This window comes from Lactuca virosa, chromosome 8 (genome assembly GCF_052849685.1).
Source record: "Lactuca virosa cultivar CGN04683 chromosome 8, Lactuca_virosa_CGN04683_v6, whole genome shotgun sequence".
NCBI lineage: Eukaryota > Viridiplantae > Streptophyta > Magnoliopsida > Asterales > Asteraceae > Lactuca > Lactuca virosa.
Window position 1 is genome coordinate 96513695 of NC_136433.1, and position 19535 is coordinate 96533229.

The following is a 19535-nucleotide window of genomic DNA, read 5'->3' on the forward strand; positions in this document are numbered from 1 at the left end:
TGTAATTCCATGGAATAGCATCATTTTCACATTTTACCCTAAAGTAACTAAGATTGGGAATTTATAAAACAATGTAGTTACTTTAATATTTCCATTATACTTATAATGAGGAATTAAACGCCCTATCCTATCCGTTCGGCTAACGACCCTCCACCAGTCAAGCAAGCGGTAGGTGTGAGTGTACACCCATTAAGCGCCATTTTATAGGCAGCAACCTTATACCCACCTTATAGACTAGCTTCGTGAATGAGGCCTACTAGCGATAAGACTAGATTATGCTTATACATATATATTAATTAATCTTGTAATAATATAATAGCATAGGGTTGAATTTTAAACTTGTAAAATTCTAAGGGTTTGAAATTTAAATCATTCAAATTAAACTTTTAATCACAAAATTCAAATTTCAAAACTTGAGGGCAAGTTTTGAATTTATTCAAAACATAAGGGATCAAATAACACATAATTCAAATTAAACAATTAATTTCATAATTATCTATATTTGATCTAACTTTATTTAGTCATAAGATAATTACCAAATAATTTTAAATAATCCATATTTATCATATAAACAACCAATATTCAAAAGATTTGAAATTATCTATTGTTTTGGCAAGGATAATCATTTAATTAAGATAAAATTCGGATTTTAACTTCAAAAACGATTTAGGCATTGTATCCAAGTCAAAACAGCAACTAAATCCCGAAATATCCTCTGTCTGACGCTCGTACTCGCCGAGTCAGCTCTGAACTCGCCGAGTAGGGGCCAACTCGCCGAGTTGAGTCGGGCAGAGGCAAAAAAAACTCGATTTTCAGCAAGCAAAACAGTTAAGCATCACATACAATTGAAACCAATCAAGGCTCTGATACCACTGATGGGTTTTATGCATAAGAAACAATCCTATGTGCTCATACAAACCCTAATGCTTGGATCTAGATTTCTCTATTGTACATGCTTTGAATCCAAGTCTTGCAAACCCTAAACTAGCATACATATTATCAAAATAACAACCAACATCAGATCTAGATGTTTACCTCTTCAAATAGCTTGAATCTTCTTTGCTTGAGCTTAGAATCACAATTGTAATTCCTCTAATGGATCACAAACACCAAGTAGCAAGAAGGCAATAAGAGAGAGGAGGGAGGATGCTAGAAATCGGCCTAGGGTTTTTCTTGGAATAATGTCTAGCCGATTTCCATAGCCTAGGGGTCATATTTATACTTGCAGGCTACTAGGGTTTCAGTCTAAACCCTAATGGACAGCTTAGCCACCAAGCAGCCCAAAGAACCTTCTGGAATAGGGCCTTGGACGAAATATGATGATCCTTTCATCATATTTTCGTTCCCCTTCTTGTCCATTAGGTTTCCTAGCCCAAAATCCAACTATCACACATTTGATAGTTTATACCCCTTTATTTAATTAATCTCTTTTAGTCACCAAATTAATTCCTAATTAATTTATGACTAATACTAATTAAATAAATATGATTTCTCCTTTAATATATTATTCTTATAATATACTAATAAACCATAATATCCTCTCTCTCATATCAAATTACCTTGTCAAGTTGCTTTGGTGAAGGCAACCCAGAAGGACCATGCACAACCGGGTCAAGTACATACCAAATATAGTTACGGGCTTAGACACTAATCCAACAGTCTCCCACTTGAATAAGTCTAGTAACTATATCTCACATACGTCTTCAGAATCCGATTAGCAATCGTAGCTCTTATACACTTCTGTCACTCTGATCAAAATCCTGTCCTTCAGATAAGGGATCCTATAATCCTCTGTTCTAGATATCATGCAGACAATACTTAGTGTCTAGCATTCTGTTTCTCGATCTCCGATTCGTTCGACATAGAATTTAGTTGAACACATCAACATTATCCTGACCGGGCCCGGCACATAAGTCAAACCAAATCATCGAGTGGCCAAGATATCGCTTTTATCCTCTTAGAATAAAAGGAACAGATAAACTTCGACTTATATGCTCTTATTATCTACTAGCTAAGTTACACACAATAATACGTTTTATAACATCAAGTTACTGATGTGTTTTCGTATTATCAATATATAATCAACTAGCAAACAACAACCATATCTCTAGGTTTTAAGATTAGTGTCTAGCATTCTGTTTCTCGATCTCTGATTCGCAGGTAAAACCGTTAAGACAATTGGGATTATAAAATTTTAAAAGATCTATATATTATCATATAATTCAAAACAAATAAAGTTTATACCAACTTATTATAAGATTTATTATATAAGAGATAACAACGTCATTAATATATTTAAAAAAACATATATTTATAAAGATTTCAAATATATTATTGTATTCTACGCACCATAGGGTGGCTAGTTGTGAGCTCTTGTGATGATGAGGAAAAAAGTATACTAATAGAGTACATTACACGGATGGTCCCTATGGTTAGGGGTTACTTGCACGCATGGTCCCTAAAAAGTTTTTTTTTAACTCGGATCGTCCCTAAAACTTAAATTTGTTACCCACCTAGTCCTTAAAATAACTTGCCGTCTATTTTTGTTGTTAAACCATGGTGAAAAGACATATATATCCTTACTTTTATATTTAATATATATAATTATTCTTGAAAGGATAAATATAAAATAAAATCTATCCCATCCCAAAATATATCCCACACTCTGTAAGCTAAAACCAACCAAATCCTAGCACTGCATCCCCCTCTGAAAACCTTCCTTTCGTCCATTGTTACTGGTCGCCACAGACACAACCTACCGCAACTGGTCTCTCTCCGGACTCTCTGTAACTGGTCGTATCATCACCACCAAAACTCACTCCCACCACCCCATTCCCACTCTCGTCACCCTCTTCTTCCTTCTCAATTCTAGAAACGCCCTAATCTCCTCCTCCTCCCTCTCATTTCTCCCGTTCACATTTTCTCGTTCCCTCACTAGAGAAGACAATTACAAAGGAATGTGCGTGGATATTCCCTCCCTAACTAGCATCTTGAGCACGACCACAAGCGTTTAAAACAAATATTTGAGGTCAAGTTATTTCCTATCAATCCTTGGTTGCTCAATTTATCAAACAAATAAAGTACAAAAACAGGACGATCCCTCTTCAATCATCGAATCACAATGTTCCAAATATATCAAGTGGGTTTTTTTAATTTGGTCAAATATGCAAAGAGTTCTCTGCAAATTACTTGGCTGAAGAGAATATAATTGGATGACGTGAAATATGATGACGAGTTAAAGTGAAGATGGGTTGTAATCAACTGAGCGTGAAGCTCTTTAACGAATACCAATTTCTCCATCAACCTAAGATTTAACGAGGGAGATCTCTGAAACAGGGACCTTGCAATTTACGTCTTAATTATCTTAAAAAAGAATCTTTGTTGGTAGTTGAACGAGAAGAAGAAATTGATAAAAAAGATGATGAAAGATCACATCTTATTTAGGTTAAGGAGAAGACGTGTGCAGTGCCATGCCATTTTCATAAGGAAAAATAAAATCATTTTTTAGAACGAGAAGAAGAAATTGATAAAAAGAAGGTTGGGTGAGTTTTAGGTAGTGTTTGTTTTTTGTCTGCAGATATGCATGGCCTCTTCTGTCTGCGCCGCGCAGACCACGCGCAAACATTAGTCTTCGCAGACTGTTTGTTTTTTTGAAGACTGCAGACCTAAAAATGTATGTGCCCCTCTTCTTGGCGCAGATGTGGACCAGAGTCTTCTAACATCTTCAAACATCTTCTAGCCTAAAAAAAACATTTATTTCTTTATTTCTTTTAAGTTTTTTTTAATTTATATTTTTTCCAACTTTATTAATGATAAACAATTTGAAAAAAAAATTACAAAACTTAAAAAAAAAACGTTCGACGATACAAACATGATATTTTTGACAAATTTATAAATAAAGATTTATTACAATAATAGTCGTTGAAGTTGTTTATATAAATATGAAAAAAAAATCATAATATATTCTTATATTTTTTTGCCAAATTTTGTAAAACATTATTTAATACAGTATCATCAATTTCTCGAGAAAATATTTATGGTACATTTTTAATAGATTTAATTGAAAAAATCAAAGTTTATTTCCATTCATTTATGTATCAAATTCTTTGATCACTAATTATAATGTTTAGTTATAACTTACAACCAAGGTTGTTGGTTTTTATCAAATATATACGTTAATTCATACCATTTTTATTTTTATTTTTTATACAATAATACATAAAAGTTGATCTAGATTCGTTAATTATTTATAACAAAGTCATAAAAATATTAAAAAATCACTTTGAAGTTTAAAAAAACCAGTTTATTTAAATTTCAGTTTATTTTAGTAGCCCGCAGATGTTAAAAAAACAAACAGTCTTCTTTTTTCAGACTGCAGACGTTTGGTCCACCTCTTTTACTGCAGAGGTCTACAGATGTGGTCCGCAGACTGCAGACATTTTGCCTCAGAAAAAACAAAATGCACCTTAAAGTCCTTGTAAACATGAAAGGACAACAATGCCCCCAATATGATACTCGTGTGTGTGTGTGTGTGTGTGGGGGGGGGGGGGGTTCTAACATTAAAATAGACGAAAAGTTAAGTTAGGGACTAAACGGGTAGTAATAAATTTAGGTTTTAGGGACGATCTTAGTTAAAAAAAACATTTTAGATACGAGAAAGTAACTCTAACCACAGGTACGATCCGTGTAATTTACTCATACTAATAAGACCGATATAATACATGGCACTAGGGATGAGAATTTGGCCCGAAAAGCCGAACCGAACCGAATAAGCAATTCGATTCGGTTTTCGGGTATCTATATAAGGCTTATTCGGTTTTCGAGTTATTCGGTCCGGGTTACCCGAATAAGGGCTTAATCGGTCCAAAAGGACCGAACCAAATATGAAAAGTCACATTTTTTTCCTAACACGATTGCTTATTCGGTCTTCTTTTCTATCGATCGTTACCCAACAAAAACCACGTAATACACCAAAAAAAATCAACGAAATCGAATTCGATCATCCGTATTACACCAAATCGACAGTAGCGTATTACACCAAATCGACGAGTCGACGACATTACTCTTTGATCATTAAGGTTTTTCTCATCCTTGCGACATTACTCTTTGATCGACGGTTGCGGTTGCTGCCCTTGCGACTTGCGATAAGCTGGACTCATTGATCGATCATCACTAGTTCAAAGTTCAAACTTCAAAGTCCATTCACGATAAGAAAAAAAGTCGGCCCTTGCGTCTGGAAAAAATAATCGTCTCCTCATCCTTGTTTTTCTAGTTTCTAGTGTGATCAAACTCCATTCAAGTCATGGAAAATTGGGTTCCAAATCAAGAAACTCAAGTAAGTATTTGTATCTTAATCTACTACTCAATCTTTCAATGTGTTATTATGTATGTTACTCATTAAAATTTGAATGTGTTAATCTACTATTCAATCTTTTAATTTGTTTCTTTCAAAGATTTGTTATGAAATCATAAGCTACAAAAGTCATACAAAATACAATATTTATAATCACATTCTAAATGTTATTTGGGTTATTCGGCTCCTTAATCATCTTGTACATGTTATTTGGGTTATTCGGGCCGGAACCGAACCGAACCGAACCCGTATTGCTTATTCGGTTCGGTTTTCGGTTCATACAATTACCCTTATTCGGTTTTCGGTTTATTCGGGTTCGGGTCGGTTCGGTTTGGTTCCGACCCGAATAACATCCCTACATGACACCATGGGTGGCTAGTTGTGACCTCCTGTGACGATGAGGAAAAAGGAGCCGCTAAAGCCGATCAGGTGACACGGCGGCTAACCTGTCCCACACACGCTCTCGACTCCAGCTCCCCATTTTTTTCACGAAATTATTCAACCAAATAGTAATTCGAAATTGGGGGAAAATTGAAAACCTCTTTTTGATCTCTCTTGACTTTCCGAGACCTCTGACGACCGCCATGACGACGGAGGAACCACCGCTCTCCGCATCAACAACGTCACTTCTAGATAAACCTCTTCACCAACTCACAGAAGACGACATTTCCCAACTCACTCGCGAAGACTGCCGCCGGTACCTCAAACAGAAAGGTTTACATCCTTCCGGTGGTTGTTTGGTCTATTTTATTGGTGTTCTGGTGTGTTTGTATTTTTAGATGGATTGTTTGATGCCGCTGCAGGAATGAGACGTCCGTCGTGGAATAAATCTCAGGCGATCCAGCAAGTAGTTATGCTCAAGGCGTTACTTGAACCTACGCCGGACTCGGACGGATGCCGCCGGAAGCTCCACATTACCCATCTGCAACAGGAAACCCCAAACACGCGTGTACGTTTGGATTAATTAATCATCTCTACTCGTTTCCCTAATTTTTAATATAATGTATGGCAGTAGTATTATTAAACTGTTAACAAAGTTAGCAGCATGCTTGTCGTTTTGTGCTTTTGCATATTATATTATTATCTGATCCTCGATTAGTTTGCTTTTGGTTCTAATTTTGATCAATTTAATATACAAAATGTAGACTCAGAAAGGAACAAGTGGTGATACGGAGGTCTCTGTTTCAGCTGATGAATCAGTACCTGGTCAGCGCCATGACATGGATCAATCGGATCTTTTTGGTGATAATGATTTTGTTCTTCCTGGGTAACTTCTTGTGTCATTTTACCCTATCAATGTAATAACCATAGATGTTTGAGGCCAATGCCTTGATGTATTAACCAAGATCTATTTTCTTCTTGCCCATTCTATCTTCAAATCACTTCATCTTGACTTGTGAGTTGTGTCATGTTGTCTTTCTCTCATTGTATACTTACTGCATTTGGTTGATGATGCACAATGCATGAATGAGGCGTGTGATGCTAAATATTCACAGAAAGATTGCTTTACTTTATGGTTTTGTTATTTATTTATTGATGCGACTATCCAAAAAGAAGATCTCTTCTAAGTTGTATTCAATTACACTCCTGTATTGTCATTAGGAAGACTGCAAGCTGGTGCTATTGAATTTCTTCTTTAGGTATATTAGCAACCTTAAAGTTAGTTTCTTGTAGTTCATGATGATACAAAGCTTTGTGCAACCAAATGTTGAGGGACTCTAATCATCAAAAGGTAGGGCTCATGCAAGTATTCTCGCCTCAACTCAACAAGTAATTTATCTGAAACTAGTTTGGGGTTGGTTGAAACATTTCTCTAAACATCTTCTTACAACTGAGTCACAACGGTTGGCCTTGTTATCTTACAACTTAATATATATTGTATCCCCTGTACTTACATTCAATGTTCTTTATAGCTTCAGGCATTAATATGTGGTCTTAGCAGTTAAACATGATCATGGAGTTCTATTATTTCCTTTTGTGCATGTGAATCATTCGTATTAATTTGATCAAGGTTACATTGCTAGATATTAGTTTATTACACATGTCTGGAGCCACTTCAAAAATCTGAATGGTCAAAGGTCACATAAACCCTTATCTCAATTAGTGGGAATTAGAAAGTTTTCTGAAGCATCTTCTTATTCGAGGTGATATATATATATATATATATATATATATATATATATATATATATATATATATATATATATATATATATATATATTCCTGAATCCAATAAATTATGTGTCCACACTACATTGTCATTCACATTTTCAAATGTATTCAGTATGGTTTTACGTGTCTTAGAGAATGATAATAGTAAGAAATGTGCTTTAAACTTTATGAGCTATCTGCCACCAGTTTGAAATGAGTGATACCAAAACATCATTAAATCTATCAGATTTAAAGTCCCCGCATTTTATGCCTCATAAAGACTTTAAAATTTGGTTTTTGGCTGACTAAATAGTTATTGTACAAATGAATAGTTGAACTAAGGTGTCTTTGTTTTTCAAAATTCCAATTATTATATTTCCGACATTAGAGCTAGCTTATGTGGCAATAGGAAATTAGGAGCAATACGTAACGGATGCATATAGAATATCTCTATTTATGTTTATTTTTGCATATCAGTTGATATAGCTTCTCATACTAATTCCCCCATGGATTTGGCATACTCCAATAGATATGCCTATGCCATAATTGCCATTGTTATAGTAATTTTTTGTGCCATTAGAAACATCATTTCATGGAGATATTGTAGCCTTTTTGAGCAGAGTGAACCTCTTGAAAACCGTGACTTCAAGCAGTGTTGCTGTATGATCTTGAAAATTATGTACCTTTCAATCAACATGAACAATATTAAGCAATACAAATAATGATTAATTAATTAGCATAAAATCTCTGCCAAGTGTTTTTTTTCAAATGATACATGTGTTGAAAATTTAGCTGGATATCTGCACTTAACTATGAAGATTAATTTCAGTTCAATGAATAATGAGAATGTTCACGTAACTGTCTTCAAGAAAAAAGTGTTATCTTTCTTTACATTGTGTCTCGATCAACATGTCTTTCATATGAAAGCTTGGTTTCTTTTGTTCTTCTTTGAGATCAATTTTTTTGCATGCATTTTCAGGATTACTGGTGTGACAGATGAAGGAAAAGTACAGATGACAATTTTCTATAGTGGCAAGGTGAATGTCTATGATGATGTCCCAGCTGACAAGGTACACAATATTAATATTTTGCACCATTTTATTTTCCAATTTTTTTAATATCACTGACTGAGTGATTTTAGGCACAAACTCTATTCAAGCTTGCTGCAAACCCACTACAGTTTCATCAGGATGATGGAAATATGACCACATTTCCACTTCCATGCCATTTGCAAGCTCCAACTATATTAACAACCACAGAATCATCTGTCATGCACTTGCCCACATTGCAAACAGGTACCATTTGTGTTGTTTTGATTCTTTAATGCTGAATGTGTCATATGTTGTGAAGCCCTGTATATTTTTAGCTTTTCTAAGATAGTGTTTGGTATGATGGAGTTGACGAAGGAATGGAATGGTTGATTCCTTTGGAATGAAAAAAAGTTGTTTGTTTTGTCTGATGGAATGGAATGAACCATTTTTGAAGGAATGTTATTCATTTATATTGTTAATCTTCTTCTCTTAGCCAGTAAGTGTTTTTTTTTTTTGCTTTCATTCCAGTGTGGAATGGAATGAAATGAAAAATTGCAATGTAATCCACTTTATCTATGAATTTCTAATGACTAAATTTTAGAAAATTTCATGCTTTTAATTAATTTGGTGTTTTATTTTGTTAGAATTGACTAGATCCTCCATTCCATTTCTTTCATCATATTCCATTCCATCCAACCAACCAATAGTCTGGTGAATTTCTTGTGTAGCTGGCTTAATGATTGCAAAAATGTTTGTAATTGTATGGTGGATAGTTTCTTCACTAGTTGAATTTTCCAACTTATAATTGATAACAACCAAACATTAAAGCTTTTGATATGTTGGTGGTAGAAGATTGACAGCTTATTTTATTAAGTAGAAAATTTAATTTTTTGGTGAAGATAAGAATTATGAATTATGATAGTGTAAAGACCTTGCTCACTGTATGGTATGCTCTACAGTAAAAAAGACAGATAACTCTAGGATGCATAGAGAAGAAATCAGCATATATCGTGAGGACAACTCTGGTAAATATCATATTTCACAAGTCTTTTTTCTTCCTCTTTATGCATAAGTAACAATCTAAATAGATTATAGGGTAAATTACAAATTTCATCTCTGTTCTTTCAGAAAAGTTAAGAATTCAATCCAGATGTTTTTTTTTTTTGCATAGGTCTGCTACATTTTTGTCCCTGGCTTGGAATGACATTTAAAAGATGGACTCTAAGTCCCAAGTAAAAGACTATTTGTGCCCTTATCCTGTTTCATGTCTCTTTGATTTGGTTTATATGCGGAATATATTTAAATTGGGGGGCAAAATTGTCATTTTACATGGAGTTAACGTTCCATTCGAAGCCAGGGAGAAAAGTGGAAGCAAGGAAACCATGGTTTACAGTAGAGACCACCCATGCAAACGATGAAACATCTGGGGAGTTGATCCATAAGTTTTGAGGAATCATATTGATTGTAACTTTTAATTTTGAATTGATTATTAGCATCTGTTTGTTGTTGTGTTAATGGGAATGATATGATATGGTGAGACAGGTGAAGAAGTTTCAGGAAGAGGAAGCAGAAAAGCATCAGTGCAGAGGTATCTTGAGAAGCGGAAAGATAGGTAGGTAACAAGTGAATGTTTGTGTGGTGAGTTGTTTCTGATGTTGTTGAGTGTTAGTTGAAGGTTTAAGAGGCAAAACAAACTAAAAGCAAGTGAATGTGGTAGCAGCAGCTTCCATCATGTTTACTTAAACGACCAGTCATTGTCAACTACGACTTCACCACCTGACACCCCTAACCAACCGGTTTCAGCTAAATGGGAATTTTAACGTGTTTTCCCAGGTAAGTTAACACATATTTTTACCACATTAGGATTTAGGAGTCTATCATCCCTTACAAGTCAAGTGCCTTGTTTATTTATTTATTACAGGAAGGAAATCAGAATAGGAGAAGGTAAGTGCATGTATATTTCAAGTGGACATAGTGTTAGCCTGTTAGGAGGGTTATTGAGTAGATATATGAGATTATTGTAGTAGGCCTTTCAGGTGCTTGCTTCTTTTATTACTCCATTATCTCCAATGTTTTTTTTATAAAGCTTTCTTAAATCTACAGTCGGTTTAAAGATGGAAACCGACCACATTGTCTCTTTGAAAACAGAAAAAAGATCAACTAAAAAATCGATTGATGGTCTCCATCAACTTATTATGGTGCTTTCGTTTAGATTACTTTAAAAAGACATGGGAAAATAAAATAAAAAAATCAATGACATTAGCTGAACGAACTACCGTTGTATTTGGATTTTGAATACAAATAAGTTGTCAATATACAAATGTACATAAATCTAACGAGGTTGTTGTATGGATGCTAAGGGACAAGAATCCACACACATAACACAATTTGACTACTCTTGCATGCTATAAATGTTGCTAACAACCCCAACGATGCTAACCATGATGGCTAGGACCAACATCACCCATGAGAACAACCTCTCTTGGCTGCTCAGACCATTCGACCCACCCCCCAATCGCAGCGCGATAAGAGCCGGAAAAGTGAACCCCAACGACACAGCCGTGGTTGCACCTGTGAACTTAAAAGCAGTCCATATACTCGGAATCATCGTGGATGCCATGTATATAAGCATCAAAAGCACACAAGTCAACCCCAAACACCTCTTCCTGCTCTTGGACAACGGCTTTGCTCCTTTAAAAACCAACGCATCAACCGTCTGCCTTAACGAAAAATGAATCACAGGGAACACCAGAATCAAATGGAAAATGTATCCCACACGAACAATGTAACTCAAACCTTCGCTAAACCGAATCGCAAGAGGCTTATCAAAATTCGTAAGAACGTCTGCTTCTGTGTTGTTCCCGAAAAGAAGGTAGCCTGCTACTGCAGTCGACCAGTAGATGAAAACACATATCACAGTCGTGAGCCTCCCAACTTTGTTCATCTTTTGAGGCGAACGACCTTCGAGTTCATTGTAAATCGGTTGAACATTGAAGTGACAAACATACGCATTCGACATGATCGGGATCACAACTAAAAGATCAAGAATCGCTTGTTCGGAACTGAAATCCGGAATCAGTCTTGGCGGGTCGGTTTTACCTTCGATCACCATAATAAACGCAACAACACAAGCAACAATCACGAAAATGATAGCAAGAACTACAGATGCGGCTGAAGTTACACTTAAAGATTCAATTCTGTCCAATGCACATAGTGGTGCAAGAAGCACGACCAAAGCGATCAAGATGATGAGTCTTCTATTCTCCCAGAACCCATTTGCTCCAAACCATTGAATGAAAACCCCGGAATGTCGGGGAGAGCCTGACATCACGTCCCCCATGATGATCAGATAAACCACCAAAACACCGGCGTTGTTCAAAACGATACAAATTTCAGACAAGATTCTTGCTGGTGAACCTAAGGCTTGTTCCACAACCTCCCCGTAGGATGTGGCTTTGCATTGAACGGAAAAACGAATGAGTAACTCAACACTGATTTCTGACAAAATCCCCATCAACAGAATCAGAACAATTCCGGTGACCAAGCCAAGGACTTTCATGGTGGCGGGTAATGCCATGATTCCGGCGCCAATTACGGTTGTGGTTAAGTTAAACACCGCGCCGTAGATTCCGGAATCGGAGCTTTTATTGGAGGGGGATAAGTTATGAAGATTAATGTCATCATCAGCACAACCATTGTCATGAATTGAAGCCTCCCGTTGTCTGCCATCTCTGCTTCCCATAATGATGATTTACCAAGAAAAACATATGAAAACCCAAGAATAGAAGATCGTTACAGAAAGATTGAAGGTTTGGGTTTGAAGGAAATTGGATGGAAAAGCAAAAGCTTCATCATTTTTGTGGGTTTGGAGAGAGAATAAAGGAGGGTACGTAATTACGAGTTTCTCTATAGACGTTGACTCTTCAGATTTTGACATGTTTTTTGACCCCTTACAATACAAATATACAATCCCTAGCCGATGTCATTCTTTCTCCCAAATGCAATCGGTAACGGGTCATTCATATATGAATATTGAATCATGGTCATTTGATGCCAAACACGTATTCACTTTTTGTTCATATTATTTTAAATATATATAAGTACGGTTTATGACCACGTTCTCTTTCTAAAACAGCAAAAATATGAACTAGAAGTTTGATGGTCTCCATCGATTTACTCTTGTTCAGATCCACAAAAATTTCTCAATTTAACTTTTTTTTTGGGTAAATGATGAAGTGAATGTGTTTTTGTTTAGGTTTGTTTAAAAAAGTCACGAGAAAATAATTTTAATAACTATGAACCGAAATCAATGCCATTAACAAGGTGCTGACAAAAACTAACTACCATTATATTTGGATTTTGATTTTTGAATACAAATTAATCATCAAGCTGAAACCTTATTTATAGATTCCCACATTCTTAACGTTCTACAACACTGATTTTGTTTTGTAAAAATAACAAGCACAATAGTTCAAAGATACAATGTCTCTTTAGAAGGCTATGGTAAAAAAAATGTTATAAAAACAAGGACTGAATGGAACTAAAGAAGAAACAAGAAAAAGATTTGAATAAAGTAATTGGCTTTTTGATGTACATTTCGTCTCCAATACCGCTAGTAGGAAGACAAACACCTTACTGCTTCAACTATCTTTGTCATAAATTTAGCTGATGCTGGTTTCCTAGAATGTATTTGGTCATTGAACTTTAACTCCCAAAAATCTATCCATAACATTTTTAAAAGCCTGTTGCAAGTTTATAAATAATAAAACATGTTACACTGTGTTACATTATCATCATATGTAATATAATTAAAAGTATGTAATGTTGTACGAACTTGGCATGAAAATGACTCCTTTCTGTTAAGAAGTTTATCCATTACAGCAAACTGATCATCAAATACACCATAAAATGCTGTGTAGAATTCATTCCTAATAACCAAAATGAATGTAATCAAATCAAACCTTCTCTCAATAAAATAAAATAAACAAATTGCTGATGGTTAGAATATATACCTGTCTTGTTCATTAGTCAACTGATCCATCTCATCAAATTTTCTAGTAAGAACTTCAGCTCCTACTGGTGAAAGCAAGTGCAGTACTAACCCCTCCAAAGTTCTTGGAAAGTGATGCTAACAAAATATAAATTTTATCAAATTTATCAACTTATGAAGAAATACCATATAAAAAGCCTTGAATATGAACTCTCATATATAAATAATGTAGGGTTAACACTATTTTTAGGAAAAAGACTATTCAAAATGTCTTCAAGTTGCCAACAAACCCAAAAAATGTTATAAAAGGTTAACCAACTCTGCATTTTTGTATTTCTACCTGCTATATAGCAGGTCATAATTCCACTTTACACTTTTGGCCCAGGTTTTAAATTTTGTTACAAATTTGGTCCAAACTTTAAAACTTGTTACGAATATGGTTTTAAAAGTCTTAAATCTGCCCTATTTTGCATTTGCTACAAAATATCTACCAAATTTTTAGAAAATGAGTAATTCTGCCAAAAATGACAAACTCAAAGAAATGTTGACAATGTGGAATAAGAGTGTGGACTCACCATCATGGCAAGAAACATTTTCTGAAGATTAAGTGGTTCAAGACCCCATAAAATATTAGCAACTGGATCTTCCTCCAAGTAATACAATTCTGAGATTTCAATTTTTTTGGGCTTTGTTTTCTCAATATCAGATGTTGAGCTTGAATCAACTGCATTACTCAAATCAGCAGCACTCACACGATCATGTACTAAAGAAACAAGTTCATGAAGAGATTTGAGAGCACAAGGCTCCAGATCATGTAGCGTATTCCCACCAGAAACCTTCATGTTCTTATCTGGTAATTAAATCAATTGATTAGTTTTGTTAATGATTTGATATAAATAGGTAAAAAAGAAAATAATAACTAACCTGATTTTTCATAAGAAGGCTTATCGCTCCCACAAGGGATAGTCTTGCATAGCATTCGATTCTGTCCAAAATCATAAAAGAAGATACAATGTTGAAGTAAAATTAATGCACAATACATAATATTTGAAAAGGGTTATACTTAATTACTTATACCATTTCTTTATCAGTCAGTCTTCAAGATTACCAACACATGAAACATGGAATGAAAGATAAACATAAGTTTCTGTATCATATTCTAATTAAACATGTAAAAAAAAACCTTTTCAATATCCTGCGCAGATAATACGAATCCATGTGTTCTGACATGCCAGACATCATTTCAGACCTCCACCAAAAGTTAACTGCAATTGTTAAACTTTCACTGTCAACTTGGTGAAACCTGATCAATAAAAGAGAGAAAAGATTAGAAACAAGGAATGAAAATATGAGAATGCATGAAATTCCAAATCTTACCACCCTTCAGGAATAAAAAGTGCATCGCCTGAATTCAGAATCACTCTCTGTGAATACTTTTTCAAGTGTTCTGCTCTTGGATGAAGAGAAAGATCAGGTTCATCCATGGGGACACCACTGGTACAACACATAAAACTATATAATGAACACCAATACTCAATAGAAACAAAAATATCATCTTTTTTAACATGTAAATAAAGTAATACCTGTGATTTGAAGCCTCCCCATACAAAGGCATTGGATACAAGAAAGGAGTTGATGAAGGGGGCCATAGGTCAACTAAAGTTTGACCAAAAAAAGATGTTAGAAAAGCATCCAAAACAACATAACCTTAATAGGTGTTGAAAAAAATAAAACCTTGTTTGGTACCGGAGACCACACACAGAAGGTTATGATGTGGATCATAGTGAGTGCTTGATCTTGTTTGAGCACCATTCATCCATAGATTGATAGAAGCCAAGGTCTTCGTCTCCAAAAATCGAGGCTGTATAATTGGAACAGGTGTCAAGATATGAGGATTCTTAGGTGGAAAGATTGTTATGGAAATCAGAGATGATGGATGATGGTGTAGATTACTGTCTGAATGTCTTCTATAAGACTTCCTAACTGCACCCTCTCTTCTTTTTCGGTATTCATAATTGGTACCTATATCAGTATACACATACTTTGCATCATATGTATATACATAAATGCCCCCAAGTTAACTAATAAGAGAAAAAGTGCAAGTTCTTAAAAAAAGTACAGAATATACTTATCACTCAGTGTAAGCAAATAGCAACCTGTGCCAAATAAATCTGATCTTGCACTGTTTCAATGGTAGCCGGATTTGAAACATCCTTGCAGTATTCGATAAAGGTAGATAAAGGCAACTGCACCTACAGAAGGAACAAAACAACTGCAGTAATTAAGCGGCATCTGAATCATAACCTCTATATTTAACAAAATCATGTATAACTTCTTAAGAAAAATACCCTCTCATGATTTCTAATGTCACCATAAAAGACTGGTGCAGATTTAGACAGCATTACTTCCACGGTTGATGGCCCTGCTAGTCCCTATATATATAAGCAATGGTAAATTCTGAATCTATATTCAAGTTTATGCTAACATACTTCATAAAACCATGTATAATAGATGCATAATTGTTGTTATTGGAAGACATATGTAGAAATGTATTCATCCCACTCTGGAGAGGTAACCATACCAGTCGATGAATTGAGAATAAACTCCTAAACGAAGCTGTTATCAAACAATGAGATACTTAGATGTTACAGTATGCAATACACACGTATTTGTCGCTTCATCAATTCAATCCAAACCCCTAATATGGCCGTTGGTTCACTATACAACAAATTATGAAGCTGAAATACGAAACGAGTGTTGAAGACAGACCTGTAAGTAATCAAGACCCCCAGTGGATGGATTCCACTTACTGGAAGCCTTCCAATCGTTGACGCATCCATGAAAGACCTTTAGTGAGCCAGACAAATTCAATAAAAGAGAAGAGTTAACTTGAGTGACAAAGATCGGGTAGGAAATATGAGTAACTAAACTGGTTATTCGTAGATTGGAATATTACAGCAGGGACATTTTTAGGTTCAATTAGGGAAGTAAATTCTTCAGCTGATGGAATTGCGTCTAGTATGGTGATTGTGAGTCGAACAGAATTTTCTTCCATTTTTTGCTTACGAGTTGCAATGAAAACTGGAAACGGGGTTTAGGCGTTCCTAAAACCGCTTCGAATAGCTATCTATTTTACATGCCACGTATATGAAACAACCGGTTTAACCTGTTGATGGATATAAAAATAATTTGACAAATTTTATTTTTACATAACATCTTATTTTATTTTATTTGTTTTCCTTAGGGTCTGTTTATAGCGTAATGGAATGACAAGGGAATAGAATATATAAAGGGGATAATGACTTAAAAGAGCGTAATGGAATGACAAGGGAATAAAATATATAAAGGGGATAATGACTTAAAAGAGTAATATATTTTTCGATTTGTACATATTTGGTCACTGAGTTTTTTTCGTCCACATTTACCCCTTCAACTTGTTAAACATAGGGAAAAATGACTTATATGGGTAATTATGTTTCAAAATCGTTCAAAAAATACCATTCAAGTTTGGTGTGTCCAAAAAACATCATCCAAGTAAAACATTTGTATAAAAAACACCAACGAAGTACATTCTTTGTTCAAATTTAACCTTTGGTAACCGGCAATTACCGGTAAAAAATAAGTAAAGGAAAAAAAAACAATAGGAAATGACTCAAAGAGGTAACTACGTTTCAAAATCGTTCAAAAAACATCATCCAAGTAAAATTTTTGTACAAAAAACACCAACAAATTATATGTTTTCTTCAAATATTACCCACCGGTAAGTGGTTCTTACAGGTTAAATGATAACTTGGCTTAACTATTATGTTATGACATGACATGATAATGATTGACAAAACAATAAATGATATATTCCTCCTTTAAAAACCGATTTAGGGTTTCTTCATGAACGAATGACTTCTTCTTCTCCTATGATTGCTCTTCTTCTTCTAAAGTGATGATCTCGAACTCAAGTCCAAAACCCTAACTCTTAACTTAAGGCAAAAAGGGCTCCTTTACCCCTGCCTCAATGGGCCTCCCTCCCCCTAAGGCCCAAATCCATAAAAAGCCCAAAAAGGCATCCAAGCCCAACTACAAGGCATCTAAGGCCTAATATGGCCCAAGAACCCCCAACATGGCCTTAAGCCCAAAAAATGACCTGCTACAATCAGAAGCCTCTGCGATGCCTTGCAGTTGGGCGTATGAATGGACTTGTTTAAGTTAGGCATCGGGCCCACCTGATTGTAGCAGGTCATTTTTTGGGCTTAAGGCCATGTTGGGGGTTCTTGGGCCATATTAGGCCTTAGATGCCTTGTAGTTGGGCTTGGATGCCTTTTTGGGCTTTTTATGGATTTGGGCCTTAGGGGGAGGGAGGTTCATTGAGGCAGGGGTAAAGGAGCCCTTTTTGCCTTAAGTTAAGAGTTAGGGTTTTGGACTTGAGTTCGAGATCATCACTTTAGAATAAGAAGAGCAATCATAGGAGAAGAAGAAGTCATTCGTTCATGAAGAAACCCTAAATCGGTTTTTAAAGGAGGAATATATCATTTATTGTTTTGTCAATCATTATCATGTCATGTCATAACATAATAGTTAAGCCAAGTTATCATTTAACCTGTAAGAACCACTTACCGGTGGGTAATATTTGAAGAAAACATATAATTTGTTGGTGTTTTTTGTACAAAAAGTTTACTTGGATGGTGTTTTTTGAACATACCAAACTTGGATGGTGTTTTTTGAACGATTTTGAAACGTAGTTACCTCTTTGAGTCATTTCCTATTGTTTTTTTTTCCTTTACTTATTTTTTACCGGTAATTGCCGGTTACTAAAGGTTAAATTTGAACAAAGAATGTACTTCGTTGGTGTTTTTTTATACAAATGCTTTACTTGGATGGTGTTTTTTGTACACACCAAACTTGAATGGTATTTTTTGAATGATTTTGAAACATAATTACCCATATAAGTCATTTTCCCTAAACTGTATACATTCAGTCCTTATGACCGGCTACTCCAGGTTACCCGGTAAAAATGACTTAATAGGGTAATATATTTCTCACTTTGTACACATTTAGTCCTTAATATTTTTGTACACATTTAGTCCTTTTTTTTGCAAAATAAGTCATTTTTTTGTACTCATTCAGTACTTATCAAAGATTTTTTAATTTTTTCTCACGAAATCTTACGTGGGACATTCATTAATGAGGTGTATGTGGTTTTTGATGCTTATATCTATCACGATATCGACTACTTGGTTGCTTAGGTCATGTGTTCCGAACGTCATAACTTCTTCATATGATCTCAGATTTTAGCGATTTTTATATTCATGCGTTCGTATTTTAGTCTACTACAACTTTCATTTAGATTACTCCCATTAAAAAATAATATATGTTTACTTACGATTTTTATATCCATACGCGGTGGCGGATTTAGTATGGTCCCGGTGTTGCACCGACAACACCTGTTTTTTCTGTTCGCATTGGAAAAATTTTCGCTTTATTTTTTACGTTTATACCTATTTTCCATGTATCGGCAACACCTATTTCATCTCGGCAACACCTACTATGTATTACTGCGTCTTCCCCTGTCCATACGTTTTTTTATGAATGCATGTATGTATGTTTTTTTTATAAAATCGTTAGTAAAAATATATTACATTTTAACGAGAGTAATCTTAATGAAAGTTGTAGTAGACTCAAAAAATGAACACGTGGATAAAGATCCTTAAAATTTGATATCGTATGAAGATGTTACGATGTTTAAAATACAAGACCTAAGCCAAACCACAAGACTTACGCAACCAAGCAGTCGAGATCGCATTGGACATAAGCATCAACAACCCCAAGCACCTCATCAATGATTGTCTCACGTAAGATGACGTGGAAAAAAACCTAAAGAAATCATTCATAAGTACTGAATGAGTACAAAAAAAGGACTTATTTTGAAACAAAAAAAATGTTAAGGACTAAATATGTACAAAAATATTAAGGACTAAATGTGTACAAAATGAAAAATATATTACCGTATCAAGTCATT

General features: G+C 34.9%; 2 protein-coding genes and 1 pseudogene across 4 annotated transcripts; 1 reads left to right on the plus strand and 2 right to left on the minus strand.

Moving 5' to 3' along the window:
• Window positions 1-5788: 5788 nt before the first annotated feature.
• Window positions 5789-10635, plus strand: LOC145129086 (protein TIFY 4A-like). 3 transcript variants are annotated; one of them, XM_079063837.1, is made up of 9 exons: window positions 5789-6067; window positions 6157-6302; window positions 6499-6620; window positions 8484-8574; window positions 8664-8799; window positions 9495-9560; window positions 10078-10147; window positions 10211-10368; window positions 10457-10635. In XM_079063837.1, exons 1-8 carry the CDS (start codon window positions 5938-5940, stop codon window positions 10353-10355), a joined length of 906 nt encoding a protein of 301 aa, XP_078919963.1. In that variant the 5' UTR covers window positions 5789-5937; the 3' UTR covers window positions 10356-10368; window positions 10457-10635. The 3 variants fall into 3 exon arrangements, with proteins under 3 accessions (XP_078919963.1, XP_078919962.1, XP_078919964.1); XM_079063836.1 differs by having other exon boundaries at window positions 5792-6067; window positions 8646-8799; XM_079063838.1 differs by lacking the exon at window positions 10457-10635 and having other exon boundaries at window positions 5796-6067; window positions 8646-8799; window positions 10205-10342.
• A 181-nt stretch (window positions 10636-10816) lies between these two features.
• LOC145129085 (amino acid transporter AVT6E pseudogene) lies at window positions 10817-12496 on the minus strand (annotated as a pseudogene).
• Window positions 12497-13002: 506 nt separating this feature from the next.
• On the minus strand, window positions 13003-16666 carry LOC145129084 (2-oxoglutarate (2OG) and Fe(II)-dependent oxygenase superfamily protein). The gene is made up of 15 exons (XM_079063835.1): window positions 16482-16666; window positions 16295-16372; window positions 15874-15957; window positions 15682-15777; window positions 15479-15547; window positions 15260-15386; window positions 15109-15181; window positions 14903-15019; window positions 14709-14828; window positions 14603-14621; window positions 14450-14510; window positions 14101-14375; window positions 13548-13663; window positions 13370-13463; window positions 13003-13277 (listed from the first exon to the last, which is right to left on the minus strand). Exons 1-15 carry the CDS (start codon window positions 16578-16580, stop codon window positions 13230-13232), a joined length of 1476 nt encoding a protein of 491 aa, XP_078919961.1. The 5' UTR covers window positions 16581-16666; the 3' UTR covers window positions 13003-13229.
• Between the last annotated feature and the right edge of the window lie 2869 nt (window positions 16667-19535).